The sequence below is a fragment of the Amphiura filiformis genome, chromosome 19 (genome assembly GCF_039555335.1).
Source record: "Amphiura filiformis chromosome 19, Afil_fr2py, whole genome shotgun sequence".
Classification (NCBI taxonomy): domain Eukaryota; kingdom Metazoa; phylum Echinodermata; class Ophiuroidea; order Amphilepidida; family Amphiuridae; genus Amphiura; species Amphiura filiformis.
Window position 1 is genome coordinate 59,117,480 of NC_092646.1, and position 16,396 is coordinate 59,133,875.

The 16,396-nt window shown below is 37.6% G+C and overlaps 1 protein-coding gene across 2 annotated transcripts in view; it reads right to left on the reverse strand.

Annotated features, from left to right (window-relative positions):
• Positions 1–11,036, reverse strand: part of LOC140141569 (organic cation transporter protein-like) — a 28,516-nt gene extending 17,480 nt beyond the window's left edge. Inside the window, exons 1-10 of one of the 2 annotated variants that reach the window (XM_072163478.1) lie at positions 10,702–11,036; positions 8,939–9,111; positions 7,549–7,678; positions 6,374–6,477; positions 5,783–5,937; positions 5,398–5,566; positions 4,528–4,663; positions 2,863–2,957; positions 1,099–1,307; positions 439–547 (exon numbers count right to left, since the gene is read on the reverse strand). In XM_072163478.1, coding sequence (XP_072019579.1) covers positions 439–547; positions 1,099–1,307; positions 2,863–2,957; positions 4,528–4,663; positions 5,398–5,566; positions 5,783–5,937; positions 6,374–6,477; positions 7,549–7,678; positions 8,939–9,111; positions 10,702–10,722 — 1,301 coding nt within the window. In that variant the 5' untranslated portion in view covers positions 10,723–11,036. Of the gene's footprint in view, positions 1–438; positions 548–1,098; positions 1,308–2,862; positions 2,958–4,527; positions 4,664–5,397; positions 5,567–5,782; positions 5,938–6,373; positions 6,478–7,548; positions 7,679–8,938; positions 9,112–10,618 lie in introns of both variants that reach the window. The other variant, XM_072163477.1, reaches the window with a different exon arrangement.
• Between the last annotated feature and the right edge of the window lie 5,360 nt (positions 11,037–16,396).

Genomic DNA, 16,396 nt, shown 5'->3' on the forward strand with positions numbered 1-16,396 from the left:
TTGTCAATGCAAACTAGAGCATCTGAAAACGATTCATTTTGGTTTTATTCATCATTTTCTCCAAAAATGGTGTTTTCAGTGGCACAAAATGGCACAGATTTACATAGGGCTTTATTATCAAGTAAAATAAATAGCGCCCTCACTCAGATGTGCCTGTCCCTAACTATGCTGAGCCATCAGCCTGGGTGGCTCGCGCTCCAGTAATTTCAGATGATTGACCTCAGTAATACATCAAAGAATGTATTCTAATTCATGAAAACAAAATAGATAATCAACTTATCGGATTAAAAGCTTAGAGGGAAGGTCTTGCTGCTCAGCGAGTGTTTGTAATTATCAGAAGGTTTTCTCCAAGTTCATTCTCTAATGGTATACAAGGGCCTAAGGTGCAATCCTGCTGATTTGGGTGTCTTTTGTTGGTTATAAGTTGTGCATACATACCTAACAACGGTAGGAAACAATTCTGCTGAGTATATGTAGCCAATCGCAAATGTTGCTGTGATGCAAAATTTGCCAAGCATTGCGACTGCAGTCATGGCTGTTCCCGGTTCTACAAATATACACAATCAATTACTAGTGTCTACAAGCAATTCCCTCCATACACACCCTCCCCACCCCCACATGCACAACTAACTCCCACCACGTAAACACAGCCCACACACTAAATATACACACCCCACACAAATAGTACTGTACAAGTCCCCAAAATGAGCGTATAAACACTAGAAATGCCACCCTGAAGGAAAAATCCAGACAAATTAGACTTTCTTCCCAGTCATATGCGTCAATCCCGGGGCAGGGGGTGATATGTCCCCCTACAATTGGGCTAAATGGCCCATTTTTGGTTATTTTCAACCACTTTTTGACAATTCAGGCCGACTGACCCCCACCCCACATTTCAAGCCGGATTGGCGCTAATGTTCCCAGTCAATCAAATACTGCTCTCTACAAGCAATCCCTTCAAAAAAGCCACCCTCCCTACTTCCACACCTAACTCCCACCACAAAAACACACCACACACCCACACACTAAATGAACACTCTGCAAACAAATCATAAGGCAACTGCACAAATGGTAATTCCCAACATAAATGTTACTTACCGAAAAAAAGCGTACAAAGACACGCAATGCCACCGAGAATGAATAATCCACACAAATTCGGTTTTCTTCCAAGCCACTCAATCCCAAACAGACAATATATGCGTGCAGGAACTTCTACCAATCCTGACAGAAAAAATGCTACGTAGTCATTGGTTCCTAGGTCTGATGTGCTTAGAGAAAGTCCGTAGTATACTATGCTATTCACAAACCTGAATATCAAGGGGAAAATGTAGCGGAAATGCTGACTCGATAAAGATGACACACTATCATAATAAACACCTCAAATAAAGAAAGTCCGCAGTCATGTAACCCGTCCTACACCAAAACCTAATCTTGTTATGACAATTTGATTGATAAGGTCATGTGCAGAATCTTGTTAGCTGCAATTTGATACCAAATTTGCTACCGAAAACTATAAATTCATAGAGATTGATACAGTATATGAAATTTGGTGCATTTTCAAAAGTTGCAAATTAAAAACGGACCACGCGAACCTGTAGAGGTGAATGGCAGAGCACGACCATTGACATATTGACATAGCCCGAAACAACCGCTAGGTCATATCGACCGCATCGTGCCCTAGTATTCACCAGTAAATCACTGTAGCAATCCATGCGTTTTAAATTGACAATTGAATAAAGCGCGCACTTGGGATAGTCGACAGGGGCCCATCGTGGGCAAGCAAGCTTGACCATATTGCCACGCTAAGCCATTTCGACCGCGTGCTTCGTTTTGATTTGCAACTTTCGAAAATGCACCAAATGCCATAAACTGGTATCAACCTTTGTCACTTTTGAGTGCTTGGTAGCAAATTGGGTATCAAATTGGAACTAATGAATAAAATAGTGAATCATTTGACTAATCTGTTTGAGTCAAATGACTCATTAAACTTAGTGATGAGTCACATGACTCGCTAAAGCTTAATGGTGTCTCAACACACGGATAATCCAATCCAAAAATTCACTTAAGGGAAGAGGTATGAACGTTTGGACAGTATTTATTGTGGGACATTAGAGCACATCAGACATATCGAATTGCATTCTGAATACGAAGAATGTCCTTCTGATATCAAATAATTTTGATTTTTGAAATTCGCAATGTAATACACATTTTATGGCAAATCATTAAAATTGATATTTTTATATTTAACAGTACTTGAAGTAAACTTTCTAAATCTGATGATTTATACTTAATGTGTATGTAGGTGGGATGAAATGCCGACGATCAATTGAAAATTTTGACCTTTCGTATTGAAGATATGGATTTTTTTACCAAAAACACCAAAAAAAATAAGTCTTTTTGGGAAAAAATCCATATCTTCAATATAAAAGGTCAAAATTTTCAATTGATCGTCGGCTTTTCCTCCCAGCTACATACACTTTAAGAATATATCATTAGATTTATAAAATTTATTTCGAGGACTTTTATATATCAAAAATTTGAAAAATATCAAATTTTAATAATTATATCGTGAATTTCAAAAAAATGAAAATTATTTGATATCAGAAAGACATGCTTCGTATTTAGAATGCAATTCGATACGTCTGAGGTGCTCTCATGTCCCCCAAAAAATACTGTCGAAACGCCATAAACGCTCATTCTAGATCCCTTAATGAGTCCAGAAACTCGGCAATTTTATAACTGACAGTCCACCAAAGAGCTGGCAATTTAATCAGGTCATCGTTTGTGAGTTACTTATAGCGAAAAAAAAAGTTTCTTATTATCTTTCTTTCGTACATTATTCACAATCTTAGGTTTTTTTATCAACAAAACATCATGATCAGCGTTCTCCGTCTTAATGTCGGTGTGCGGAAAAGGTCAATTACTGTTGCCTGCTGGGCCTGGTTGGTTTCTAAAATCTAGATAGAGATAGGGAGAAAATAATGGAGTTTACATGTATGGTGACGGTTCTTTTATACAAATCTAAAATGTCGGCTGTTTCCTGTTGGAGCTGACGTAGATAGCACTTAATCATTAATATGCGGAAGAATGTAGTTCCATTCGTCTTGGTTGTTGAGTGCTTTGGCCTACTCTCTCTTATCCCGAGATGGCTTCCATTATTATGTCTCCTCTCTCTGTTCTGTTCTCTCTCTTTGATTTGAGACCCTTTTGCTTACCATTACATGGTTATTCTCTGCAACGTGATCTGTAATCGCAGATTTGCTATCCTACTTCTACGTCAGCTCCAACAGGAAGCAGCCGACGATGTGCAGGAATTGCGGGAACAATTTTAGACCATGTTTTGGTTTTATCGGACAATTGACCTTTGCGAGTACACCTGAGAACTTGTCATTTTACGTCACGTTAACTTGTAATGCGCAGTAACGATGTTCGATAAACGATGTGCACATAGGCGCAGATCGGCGTGACGTAAAATGACAAGTTCTCAGGTGTACTCGCAAAAGTTTATGGGATTTACTCAAAAAAAGGTTAATTAAAATGACCCCTTTATAATAGTTTGTCGACCTTTAACTTATCTCGCTAACGCACAGACACGTGACCCCAGGGATGTAACCATTTACTGTTTCACTCGTGACGACAGTAATTGGAGCTCTTAAACATAAAGATTGAAACATTTAAAAAATCTCCCCTATTCGACCGTTGACCTCTCATTTCTCATCTCGCACACCGCTTTTTGCAATATCACTTTTCTGTTATCTAAAGGTATCTACCCAGCAAACACAAAAACGTTTTACAAACGTTTTAAATAAGTTGTATTTTGGCTTTTGGTTTAGGTAAAAACGTTATAATAACATTAAAATGTCGGGTTATATAAAGGTCATGATAACGTTTTGAAACGTTTTGTATGAAAACACACTACAACAATATTTTTAAATGTTTTCAAAAATGTTATTGTAAACTATTTTTGCAAACATTTTTGCCAAATATTGTGTCAATACTTAAATAACATTATGTTAAAATATTTGAACCCAGCAAACACAGAAATGTTCTTAAAATGTTTTTTCAAAACCTTTTAATAACATTTAAATGTCGGGTTATATAAAGGTCATGAAAACGTTTTTAAAACGTTATTGAAAATATTTTGGGCAAACATTTTTCGCAAAATATTTTTTCAACCCCAAAATAACATTCTGTTTAGAATGTTTTGTATCAAGTTTTCAAGAATGTTTTTGGAATGTTATTAAATCGTTTTTATACCCTTTATATAACCCGACATTTAAACGTTTTCTGTAAAACATGTTTGTTTGCTGAGCAGTAGATTATCAAAAAATGTTTTTTAAGGTTAGGAAAACGTTTTATACTCTAAATATACCCTTTATATAACCCGACATTTAAACATTTTCTGACAACCTTTTATAACCTTTTGCGAATGATGTCGAAAACGTTTTGTGTTTGCTGGGTACCAAATGAAACTATCAAGACAATGTTTTATATTTTAATGAGTCAGTCAATGGAGATGAGTCTTACCTCTTTTTTCTCGCTCTCTTCAAACAAAGGTTCGGGTATTGTGGTTTTATTGACTCTTGCAATGTCTTGAATAATCACTTCAGCCTCATCAAATCTACCCTGTGTCATCAGCCATCGTGGAGACTCCTTCAAAATACTACAATAAAGGCAGTCAATTCTCAATATACTTTCGATAGTATCAGCACTTGACCAGTTAATGCCCACGTGACCAGATGGGCGCTGTCATTACAGCTTCTGGACAAGATGTCTGGAAAAGTGACCTTTGGCACAGCGGGTGGTCTTCCTGTGTATTTCAATTGGAAACACGGGATGCATGTCCAAATTTGTCATTCGTTTGCAACTTGGTCGTATTATTGTAAGAGTTTCCGTCGATAACTTTTTTCCGTCGGTGAAAACTTTCAAAATTTAGTTTTTTACTAAAAAAGCAAAATTCCCCAATGTGTAATTAGTTGCCTTATACATTATCAGCAATTTTGATGATATTTATCTGAAAAATTCCCATCTCTTAGCATTGTAGCACATCTACAGATCACTTGGTGGTCTTGGTATGGCGGCGCCCATTGGTCACGTGGGCATTAAATTTAGTGCCTTTTATTAAATAGCCTATGGTGACTGTTGCCAGTTGAAGGTTTGGTTTAACCAGTTCGAAATTAGAATCGACGAAATAATTTATAACCTGATTATTTGGGGAAATATCTGTTTTCAGACGAAGAAACCTTCAAAATAGTGCGCCTTCCGAATACGAAGGGGATTTTTGCGGTAAAAATACAGCATACCGATATTCATAACATTAACGTGTTTGATTAATAAAGTTTCCTACTCTAGAATTTCTAAATAACTAATCGCAATAATTTCAAACCTTATACTTACGGAATAAGGAAAAATGGAATTATTAAAGGAAGTGTCAGGACTAATTGAAGAACAAACCAATCTGGAATAAGGAATGCTAATAATGCCAATAGCATCATACCAAAAGACCAGTAGAATCCCATGCCAATTCCAGTGACAGTTCGGAAGGACGGTCCCACGAGTTCCGTAGCTGTTAAAAACGAATACAGTCATAGTTCATTCATTGCATTGAACGTGAACCCCCCCCCCCTACGACCCCGTTGGGTCATTCATCTGTTAGGGTTGTTATTTGTTTATTTCAAGTTTGCCCTGGTTTTGTTAAGGGGTGTTGGAGACTCGTAAGACATGTAAGAGGTTTTTAAACTTATGTTGCTCAGTCATGATTTAAAAATATCAGATGCATTACCTATAACAAAAGCCACAATGTAGCTTGAAATATTTGCCATACCAACCAGAAATCTGAATACACCAAAGGCAATAACATTGGGCGAAAATGCTACGGCTAAATTACTGCAGAGGAACAGTGCAACGGTTATGAAAAAGGTATAATACCGTCCAAGCCTGTGAAACAAGGTAAGACATTAAATGTGATTACTATCTTATTCGTTTACTTTTGAAAACCGTTTAACCATGTTAACGTCGGCTTGGAAAGCAACCTGCTTATGCCGAAGGGAGGCATTTTTAAAACATGTTTAACGGGGAAATTAATGATCATGTTCATGCCGCAGTGACAATAGGAACTTGGTCAACAATGACTTATTTCATAAATTTTAATATTTACTTCTCATCTTTAAAAGCATATTTCCGAACGGCCATTGAATCTGCACTACGACTTGCCAGAAAGCGCAAAAAAGACTGTTCTGATTCAAACTAAAAAAATTCCGAGCCTGTTAGTATAGCTTATGGCTTAATATAATTGGATTCATTGAATTACTCAACTTAAATTGATTTATACTCATGTTCTTGTTATTTTTCTTTGCACTTGTCATTCGCTTACCAATCCGATAACATTCCGAAGACCAATGATCCAACTAACAAACCAGCAAAGTAGATGGACGCCATCAGGTTGGTTATGGACGACTTGGAACACACCAAATCAAACTGTGAACAGACAATACAACAATATATTCGTATACTATGTTCCAATTAATCAGGCGGCCAAAAGAAAAACCACCATGCAATACATAAAGGCTCGCGCACACTACGACGAATGGGGGTGAACGGCAAGCGACGTTAAGCTGCGAATTGCAATTTTGAATTTACCGTCACTCATCGGGTGTTGTCGTTAGTTGTCGCTGACGAATCCGTTAGCGACCGCAAACGGCCGAAATTATTCGTCGTGTCCATCGGCAAATTTTCAACATGTTGAGAATTTTGTGACGGCAAAAGAAGTAGTTGTGATTACGTTCAGATTTCGTTGGAGACCGCAACGGTTTCCATACCGTGCGAGGCCGTCTTTAGTCGTTTTGAGGTCGTCACAATTTCGTTGGTAATTGTTGTCAACGACCATTGACGAAAAAACAACGGCAAGTGACGTCACATCTCGAACCCTGACAACAAATTGTGGCAAGTAACGAAATTGTAACGATCTTGGTTCGACAAAGGCTTGCAAATTTTGTCCGGAGGATGACGAATGTTGACTGTTGATGGCGGGTCGTTTGCGAGTACCTGCGGCATTGCAACGGTGGTCTGCGATGGGTTGCGATTTTTAAACCATGGTCCAAGATTTTAAACTTTTTGTGCGATTTTTGACATTTTTTGACGTCAGTTCGATTTCATAGACTGTCCGGCACGATGCAATTATGAAGGTCATATAAACAAAAATATCAAAAATAATTATTAAGTAAATTGTATGAATCTAATGATGTGTATATAAAGTGTATGAAACTGGGATAAAAAGCCGTCCATCGTGTGAACATTTTGACCTTTCGTATGGAAGATATAGATTTTTCTTTCCTAAAAAAACCAAACAAATTTAGATATTTTTTGGGAAAAAAATGCAATATGAACGGTCAAAACGTTCAATTGATGGTCGGCATTTCATCCCAGCTACATACACCTTAAGTACATATCATTAGATTTACAAAGTTTACTTCAAGGACGGTAAATATCAAAAATACAAAATTTTAATAATTTGCCGATTACATCGCAAATTAACCAGGAAATACATACCTCATTCGTAATCGTGCTTTTATACTGTGAAGTATCATACATCCAGCCGTAGTCACATTGTAACGTATCATTGGTGTAATCGGATGTATCGATACCAGGGTAGAACGGGGGAATACCAGTTAAGTTATACCTATTGAAAAGAATTTAAGATAGGAATGTCGGTAGAACATGGAAGTTGTGATTTTCAGTGTCATTTTCTGTCTTTCTACTAACCTAAAATGGTACGCCAAAGGCTTCAAGGATATGGTTATAAGTTTGATGGTTTAAACTAAGGATTATGATATTAACAATTTGCAGGTATCCAGCGAACACAAACATGTTTTAAACCTTTATAAACGTATTATGGTTTTGGTGAAAACGTTTTAATAAGATTTAAATGTCGGGTTATATTAAGGCCATGCAAACGTTTTTACGTTTTATATGAAATGATGAACACTACAACAATATTCTAAAAGTGTTGCCAAAATGTTGCAAAATACTTTGTTAACACTTAATATCATAATGTTAGAATGTTTTGCAGTAAGTTTAAAAAAAATTGTGAATACTATTAAGGGCTGGGGTATGAACGTTTGGACAGTATTTATTTTGGGCATTAGAGCACATCAGACATATCAATTGCATTCTGAATACGAAGAATGTCATTCTGATATCAAATAATTTTGATTTTTGAAATTCGCATTTAATACACATTTTATGGCAAATCATTAAAATTGATATTTTGATATTTAACAGTACTTGAAGTAAATTTTGTAAATCTGATGATTTATACTTAGGTGGGATGAAAAGCCGACGATCAATTGAAAATTTTGACCTTTTGTATTGAAGATATGGATTTTTTTTCCCCAAAACACCAAAAAAAAATAGGTCTTTTTGGGAAAAAAATCCATATCTTCAATATGAAAGGTCAAAATTTGCAATTGACCGTCGGCTTTTCCTCGCTGCTACATACACTTTAAGAATATATCATTCGATTTATATAATTTACTTCGAGGACTGTTATATATCAAAAATTTGAAAAATATCAAATTTTTATAATTTGTCATAAAAGTTGTATTATATTGTGATTTTCAGAAAATTATTTGATATCAGAAAGACATGCTTCGTATTCAGAATGCAATTCGATAGGTCTGAGGTGCTCTCATGTCCCACAAAAAATACTGTCGAAACGCAATAAACGCTCATTTTAGATCCCTTAAAACGTTTTATACCCGTTATTTGCCCTGTATACAGCCCGACATTGAAACGTTATTTGTAAAACGTTTCTGTTTGTTGGGTAACATAGCCCACTATATACTATTTCTGATCTAGGAATGCCGACAAATATTATGTTGTTGTTCAAAAATGTTGATTAAAGTGAATCAGTTTAAAATACAATAAATCCCCATCCTACCTTAAACAATTATCATATTTGTATAATCTGGTAGCACTCGTTTGAGGTGGTATACTCGCGTCCTTTTTAGCAGCATCACACTCCTCAGGACTAAGTTCTGGCCATCGTGCACACTTTTCATTCTGTAACTCGGGAACTACACACCAGTGATCCGACTCTCCAAATAGAAATACCTTAAAGTATACAAAGAAATCAACACCACGCCACATTGCTTTTAAAAACCAAAAATCGTCAAAACCATGTCAAAAAAAACCGTGGCCGATAATCATAGAATCTTATTGTCATGGTTGTTTTGTTCGCATTCGTTCATGTTTTGGTTTTTAGTGTGTGGTTATTGTGTTTATTTTATTTTTTGTTCGTTTGTTTGTTTGTGCTTTTGAAGTATTAATTGTTTATGTGTATGTGTGTGTGGTTGTTTTCTCTTTATCTGATTGGATTAAAAAATAGTATTACTGATTTTTTTATGTTGCTTTATTAAAGCTCAAACCATCTTATCATTATTGTTTGTATTTTTCAAACATTGTAAAAAAATGACAAAGACAAAAGAATTATGCAATCGTTGGTGGTACTTGTCGTTTCTTCTGTCTGTCTTCGTACAAACACTAACAAAGGTGGGTATGGGTCCAAAGTATTGATTTTATGCTAGATCAGTGTGGTGTCACTTTGGAGAGGCATATACCCCACCCCAGCTAACACACTACGTTTTCACGACGTCCGCTGACGTTGGACTTAGGTTGTCATACGTTGTAAACACGTAAATCTGTGAACTCGTATTCGTGTAGTGACAACATTATTTTCGACGTTGATTTTTGGACGTTGATATAACATCATTATGACGTTGTAATGACGTTGTTTCGACGTTGATGCAATATTTGACCAGACCTGGTGACAACGTTTGAATGATACGTTCAGAAAAGGTTACACAAATACGTATCTGAAAAATAGTTTAGATGTTGACACCATGGAATGTAAATTCTTCCATTCCAAGGAGATTGTTGTCCAGCCAAAATTTCTCCATCGTGTCGTTTGACGATCGCCTTTAGGCGTGAAACTTAAAGTAACGACTTATATTCCCGAAGTTCTAAACTTATATGTTAATATAATGTCATAATCACGTTGTCTCGACGTATAAGCACGTGGTTAAAACGTGGTTTCAAAGTCATGAACTGACCCATATACAACGTCATCTACGGACGTCGTTAGTACACAAATTTATGATGTTGTTACGACGTATAAAACACGTTATTACAACGCCGTATAAATGTCATGGTCTAACCCCGATACAACGTAATCTACGGACGTCGTAATTACGTTAATTTGTGAACTCGTATTCGTGTTGTGATTTTCGGACGTTAATATAACGTCATAGTGACGTTGTTTCGACATTCACAACTTGATGTCGAAACAACGTCACAATGACGTTACATTAACTTTCGGGAATAACGTTTTCAACACGAATACGAGTTCACAGATGTATGTACTTACAACGTCCATATATTACGTTTGTACGACTTTATATAACTTTTAGACAACGTTGTAACAACGTTAAATTGTTAGCTGGGACGGTGGCTTGATATGGTTGCTACTGCTGCTGCTGCTGCTGCTGCTGCTGCTGCTGATGATGATGATGATAATGATGTTACTTCCTCCTCATATACTCAAATGTACGTGTATACTTACATGTGATAACCCATGCAAAGAACATGCAATCCCCACGAGAGAAACAAGAAAGAACGTTCTTCGCTGATAGCGTCCAAACTCACCAAGTTCAACAATAATCTCATCAAACTTCATGATTGTATATGAGTGTGATATAGATATTTAATTACAGTGTTACTCATCATTCAAACGACAATTAAATACAGGTCCTGATCCTTCGAAACCGTTTAGCCAATTAGAGTATCATACTGCACCAGCCGATGTATATTTCGTCTGGATTTTAATAGAGACACATTAATGGTGCAGTTCTCATACACACATCATTATTATGCCTCTAAATCCAGACGAAATATAATACGTCGACTAATGCAGTATCAGTATGATACTCTGAACTCTAAACTCATCATTCAACAGACAATTAAATACAATTCCCGATCCTTCGAGACTGTTATACCAATCAGAGTATCATATTGCATTAGCCGACATTATATTTCGTCTGGATTTAGAGACATGGTGTAGTTACCTAGGTGGGTTTACACCCACCTAGGTATTGGTTTTTAGTCGTTTTCTTCCGCTGGCAAACTGGCTGGCAACAGAAACTCATCTATCAGGGCACAGTTCTTGAACCCCAATATATTTGTATATTCATTGAATAACCTTTGACAAATTTGGGTACAAAAAAACTCATACTCGGTAACAAATTCGAAATGCTATGTCACTTGCACAAATAATCATGGAAGTATACTATAAAGTGAGCAAGGTCAGAACAGAGATCAAAAGTAGAATCAGACATGCAGCTGGAAGTTGATTCCCAATTGGGTAATAAAACCACCCCTTGCTGCAACCCACTCACAACTCTAATTTCAAGCAGGTGATGTCAGCCACTTACTCCGATTTCACCATTCAGAAGTTCACTGTTGTTGTGGATATTATAATGTGCATTATGATGAGCATTGATCATGTTGATTACCTAGCTGGGGAATTTCCACCCCCCAGCTACATGTAGGTACTGTTTTGCTATCCGATCTTTCTTACCTAGCTGGTGGGTTTAGGCTACAACCCCCCCGAGCTAGGTACTGTTTTGCTATCCGATCTTTCTTCTTTCTTCTTCTTCTTTCTGACAATAACTTCAAATTGCTTCTCCTCCTACATGTTACACCCTACAATCATGTCACTTGCACCACAGACCCTAGAAAGTTCTATGGTCTGTGCCTGCACATGCGTATCGGCTATATCCAGTGGCCATAGGGTCTAAACAGAATTGAGGTCAAAGGTCATTAAGAGGGCATTTCCAGTATTTAACCAAATACCTTCAAAATGCTTCTTCTGTCACATATCATATATAGTACAATGATGTCATTTGCATATATGCATCGGCTATACCACACGCCTATAACTTGCATACAGAATTGGGGTCAAAGGTTATTAAGGGGGTAAAATCTTACAATTGTATTATCTGGATATCTGTAAGGGGTATGGGGCTCAAACTCGGTGACGACAAATCTCATGACCAGGGGAACGTTTTGCAGGGGCCAGGTCAAAGGTCATGCAGAGGTGAAATTTTAGAAATGCATTTCCTGTACGGGGCTCAAACTTGGTGACAACAAACTTAATGACCAGGGGGACATTTTGGAACACTTTGCAGGGGTCGGTCAAAGGTTATCTGGGGTTAAATCTTAGAATTCACTTTCTGGATACCTGTAAGGGGTATGGGGCTCAAATTCAGTGACAACAAATCTCATGACCAGGGGAACATTTTGCAGGGGTCAGGTCAAAGGTCATATAGAGGTCAAATCTTAAACGTCTTTTCTGGACATCTGTAAGGGGTACGGGACTCAAACTCGGTGACAACAAACTTGATGACCACGGAAACATTTTTGAACATTTTGCAGGGGTCAGGTCAAAGGTCATCTGGGTTCAAATTTTAAAATTACTTTTTCTGGACATCCGTAAGGAGAAAGGGACTCAAACCCGGTGACAACAAACGTCATGACCAGGGGAACATTTTTGGAACATTTTGCAGGGGTCAGATACCTCCACAACACCAACACGCCCCACCTAGGTTTGTGGTCTATGACCATCATTTGCCACTAGTTTTAGCTCATGCATACATCATTCCAAAATATCAAAAGTTTGGAAAGGTTTTTTCAAGCATCTATATCTCAGATTATTTGTGACATGTTTATATCGTGTTACATATCAATGGACAGGTACTTTTAGTAATTTATTCCCCAATTTTGAGACCCACTACATTCGCAAGACGTTTACGTTTTAAAAGGGTCATTTATGTGGTGTCATTGTAAAGGGCATTGAATTAGATATTCTATTGATATGCAACACGATATGAACATGTCACAAATAATTTTAGATATAGCTGCTTTTGTTGAGTTTAGTATGAATATTAACCTTTTATTTGATTTGTTCGGGTTTTGACAACCCTGGATAACCCAAGAAAGCCTCTATTGAAGCTTATTTCCATTGGGGTCCATTTGAACACCGGGACGGGTTGGGAACAGTCAGGGGTTAACACCCTACTCTTTTCGAAACTGGCTGCGAGATACATGTACAGGTATGGCTCTCTGTACACGGGACCGACGGCTTAACGTCCCCTCCGAAGGACGGAGTACTTTCATGATTCATTTACCCAATTCTAAATGAACCATGGGGAGAGCGGAAGTCTGAATTTAGTCTACAGAAGTTGCCAATTAATTTCAGACTTTTTTTCCAAGTCAATATCCCAGCAAGTCGCCACCGCCGGGAATCGAACCCGGGACCTCATGCACTAAAGGCAAGTACCCTAACCTAACGCTCTCTCTCCTTAATACGAACGTTGACCAAAATAATTATGTTGGACATAGTATTAATTGTACTTATTGTTTACTTAGTGATAAGACTTGATATTGACGATTTATCATTAGCATAGTGTCAAAGTTTGGGTTTGAATAGAGATCAAAACTCAAATGAAGACCTGAGTGCAAGAAGACCGTAAGTCCACATGGCCCCTCAACATGTATACACTAAAGTTACGTATAGTTTCGTATAGTTTGGTAATGTTTTATACATGTTCAGGGGCCAAAACAAATCTTTCACAACCTTTCATGATGTTTTCACCCTGGAACATGTATTAAACATTATAAAACCCTAAAAACTATACTTAACTTTAGTGTATACATGTTGAGGGGCCAAGTGGACTTACGGTCTTTTTGCGCTCAGGTCTTCAAATGCTGATTTGAACGTTTTGTTTGATGTCAAGACTAATCAAGGCATGATCAGATCAGTTATCTACCATCTAGTGCTGACGCGTTGGCCCCAGATAGCGGTTTACCTGCCCGGGGGGGTCACTCGCATACCAAAGTGGTACGCATGCTCGTCCCCAAAAACGTCGAAAAAGGGTTGATTTTTGGCCTTCTGGCGGCGTCGACGTTGTTAGAAAAAAGGGTGCTTTTTAGGTAAATTTTCGACGTTTAGGGTATATTTTTTCAACTTCAGTGGGTTTGTTTTAGAATTTACGCCATTTAGGGGTCCATTTTAGTTTCTTACGCCGAATTACGCCATATTTTAGGGGTAAGATTTACAGAGCCTTACGCCAATAAGGGGTGAAATATTTCCACACTGATTACGCCATTTAGGGTCCATTTTTGAGGTGCTGGGACGAGCATGCATACCACTTTGGTATGTGAGTGATCCCCCCGGGTTTACCTGCCGCTTGATACTCTACGTATTACTAGTTAAAAACAGCAAGTTCAGGGAGGGCGTTCCGTATGCTAGCAGAAAAGGTGAAAATGATCTTTTGTGGCTGAGCAAGTAAGATCTGGGAACTTTCACCATGTTCACAGCAAGATTGCGTGATCGTGTGTATGATGTTCTGGAAGTAGCAACAGACCCGATGCTTCGCTATAATAGCGCATGCGGTGGAAAAGGGTAGATACGCATTCCATGAGGTGGCGCTTCGTTCACTATCCTAAAGATCCCCGTTAAGGGTTGAAAAAGCAGTTCACCTGTCAATTAATGTATTATAACTCACCTGCTGGATGAGTTCTTAAGTCCGTGTGTAATAGACTGCGAGCTCCCCCTTGACTATACTAAAACAAACCAACACATTTAAAAACTCATAGGGTGGGTCAAAGGTCAACACAGGGTCAAATCGCAAACCTTTGCCCCCGGGCTTTGCCCATCAGCCGGCGAGCTCTCCACCACCAGGACGTGGAGCCTGTCTGGAATTCTCTTGTCATCTACTCTCTTACTCTGGGTTTGTACAAGAGGACATGACACCCATTATACGTGTTATATATATCGGCCTTGGGATTTCCATTATAGAATCCATACAATTCCTCTTGTGTGTCAGCTTTATATGTTTCAACATTTGAGTGCACACACCGCTATGCCATGCTCCCCTCGGACCCACCTTAATGGTTTTTGTGTTATTACATCCGTTGGATTCACCATTGCCCACTTTATAACGATTATATAAAAATATCGCCTGTTCATCAAGTTCAAGTTGGTAATAACAATTGTTCAAAAAATCTAATATTAACGGTCAGTATTAATATTTTAACAAGTGGCATAAATGCATATGGGCTGATGTGTCCAAATAGACAATGGCGCTGACTTTCTCCAGGTGTGTTTAGACGGTAGCCTACTTTTGAATGAAACTAGAGGCAAATGATGGTCATAGACCATAAACCTAGCTGGGGTTTGTTGAGGTGTTTGAGGTTGTGGTATTTGGTTGGTATGGGTGCAGCATTTGTTTTTGGTGCGTATGTTGTAAGTATGTAGACTACTCTTTGTTTTGTTATGAGCGGTACAAAAATGCAAATCTTCTTTGAATTATACGTCACTAGGTTAATTTGGACCGTTGTTTCTCCATATGTCTACAGATTTAGAATCGTTTGTGAAGATTTCATGATTATGGGCGCATGACACCAAATCACTGCGCGAAAGGTGCAATGGTGATGAGTTCCGGTTAAAAGTATGAGGCTACTGGAAACAATGTGGTGTCCTTAGGGACCATGTTCTTCGTGAGGTTGGCATGTTCTGATTTAAATGAAAGATGCTAACCTATTAATGACTAAAATAGATATGAAATTATACAAATCGATTTCACAAGAAAAGTAGGCCTGTCCGAATTACTGCTAACGGAACAAGTTTTAATACTAGTTTTGGCGTTGAAATAGCGGCGTCGCTTTTCAACATTTTTAATAAAAACTGAATCTGTAAAGTTCCCCAAAATTGAAGCTAAAATGAAATTTCAGTCCTTAATTAATACAGGGATGACTTTAAAAAGTGAAAAAATTGTCACGCCTGGTAGAGAACGCCGCTTAAAAATTTGATTTCTACGTGCTTTTCAATGGAGAAGTTATTTGGTGGTTTATGTCCTTGAAAGCATGTTATAAAAATGGTGGAATGAGCTATAAAATTTGGAATTTAAAGTTATTAAAGAAAGATTTCCCTGAAACTGATTTATTTTGAAATGAGAATATTCTATTATATAATCATGAAGCTTTCAAACAAGATTTTAGAGTATAAATTTCTGGAAAATTCGCTGGAAACAGGGTTTGGTACCAAAGCTGGCAATGGCGGCCATGTTTGTTCAGATATACCATTTTGAGCTTAAAATCGAATAACCATTAAACTTTTAAAATTTTTGTTTAAGAAAATGGTATAATAATTGAAAAATGTATAACATGAAATGTGTTTATAAGATACTCTTGGAAACATTTATCCCATCAAAGGTATCCAAGTACCTCCAACTGCCTTATCAATAGCGTTTTAAGGGGACGTGTCTTTTTCCTCTCAATT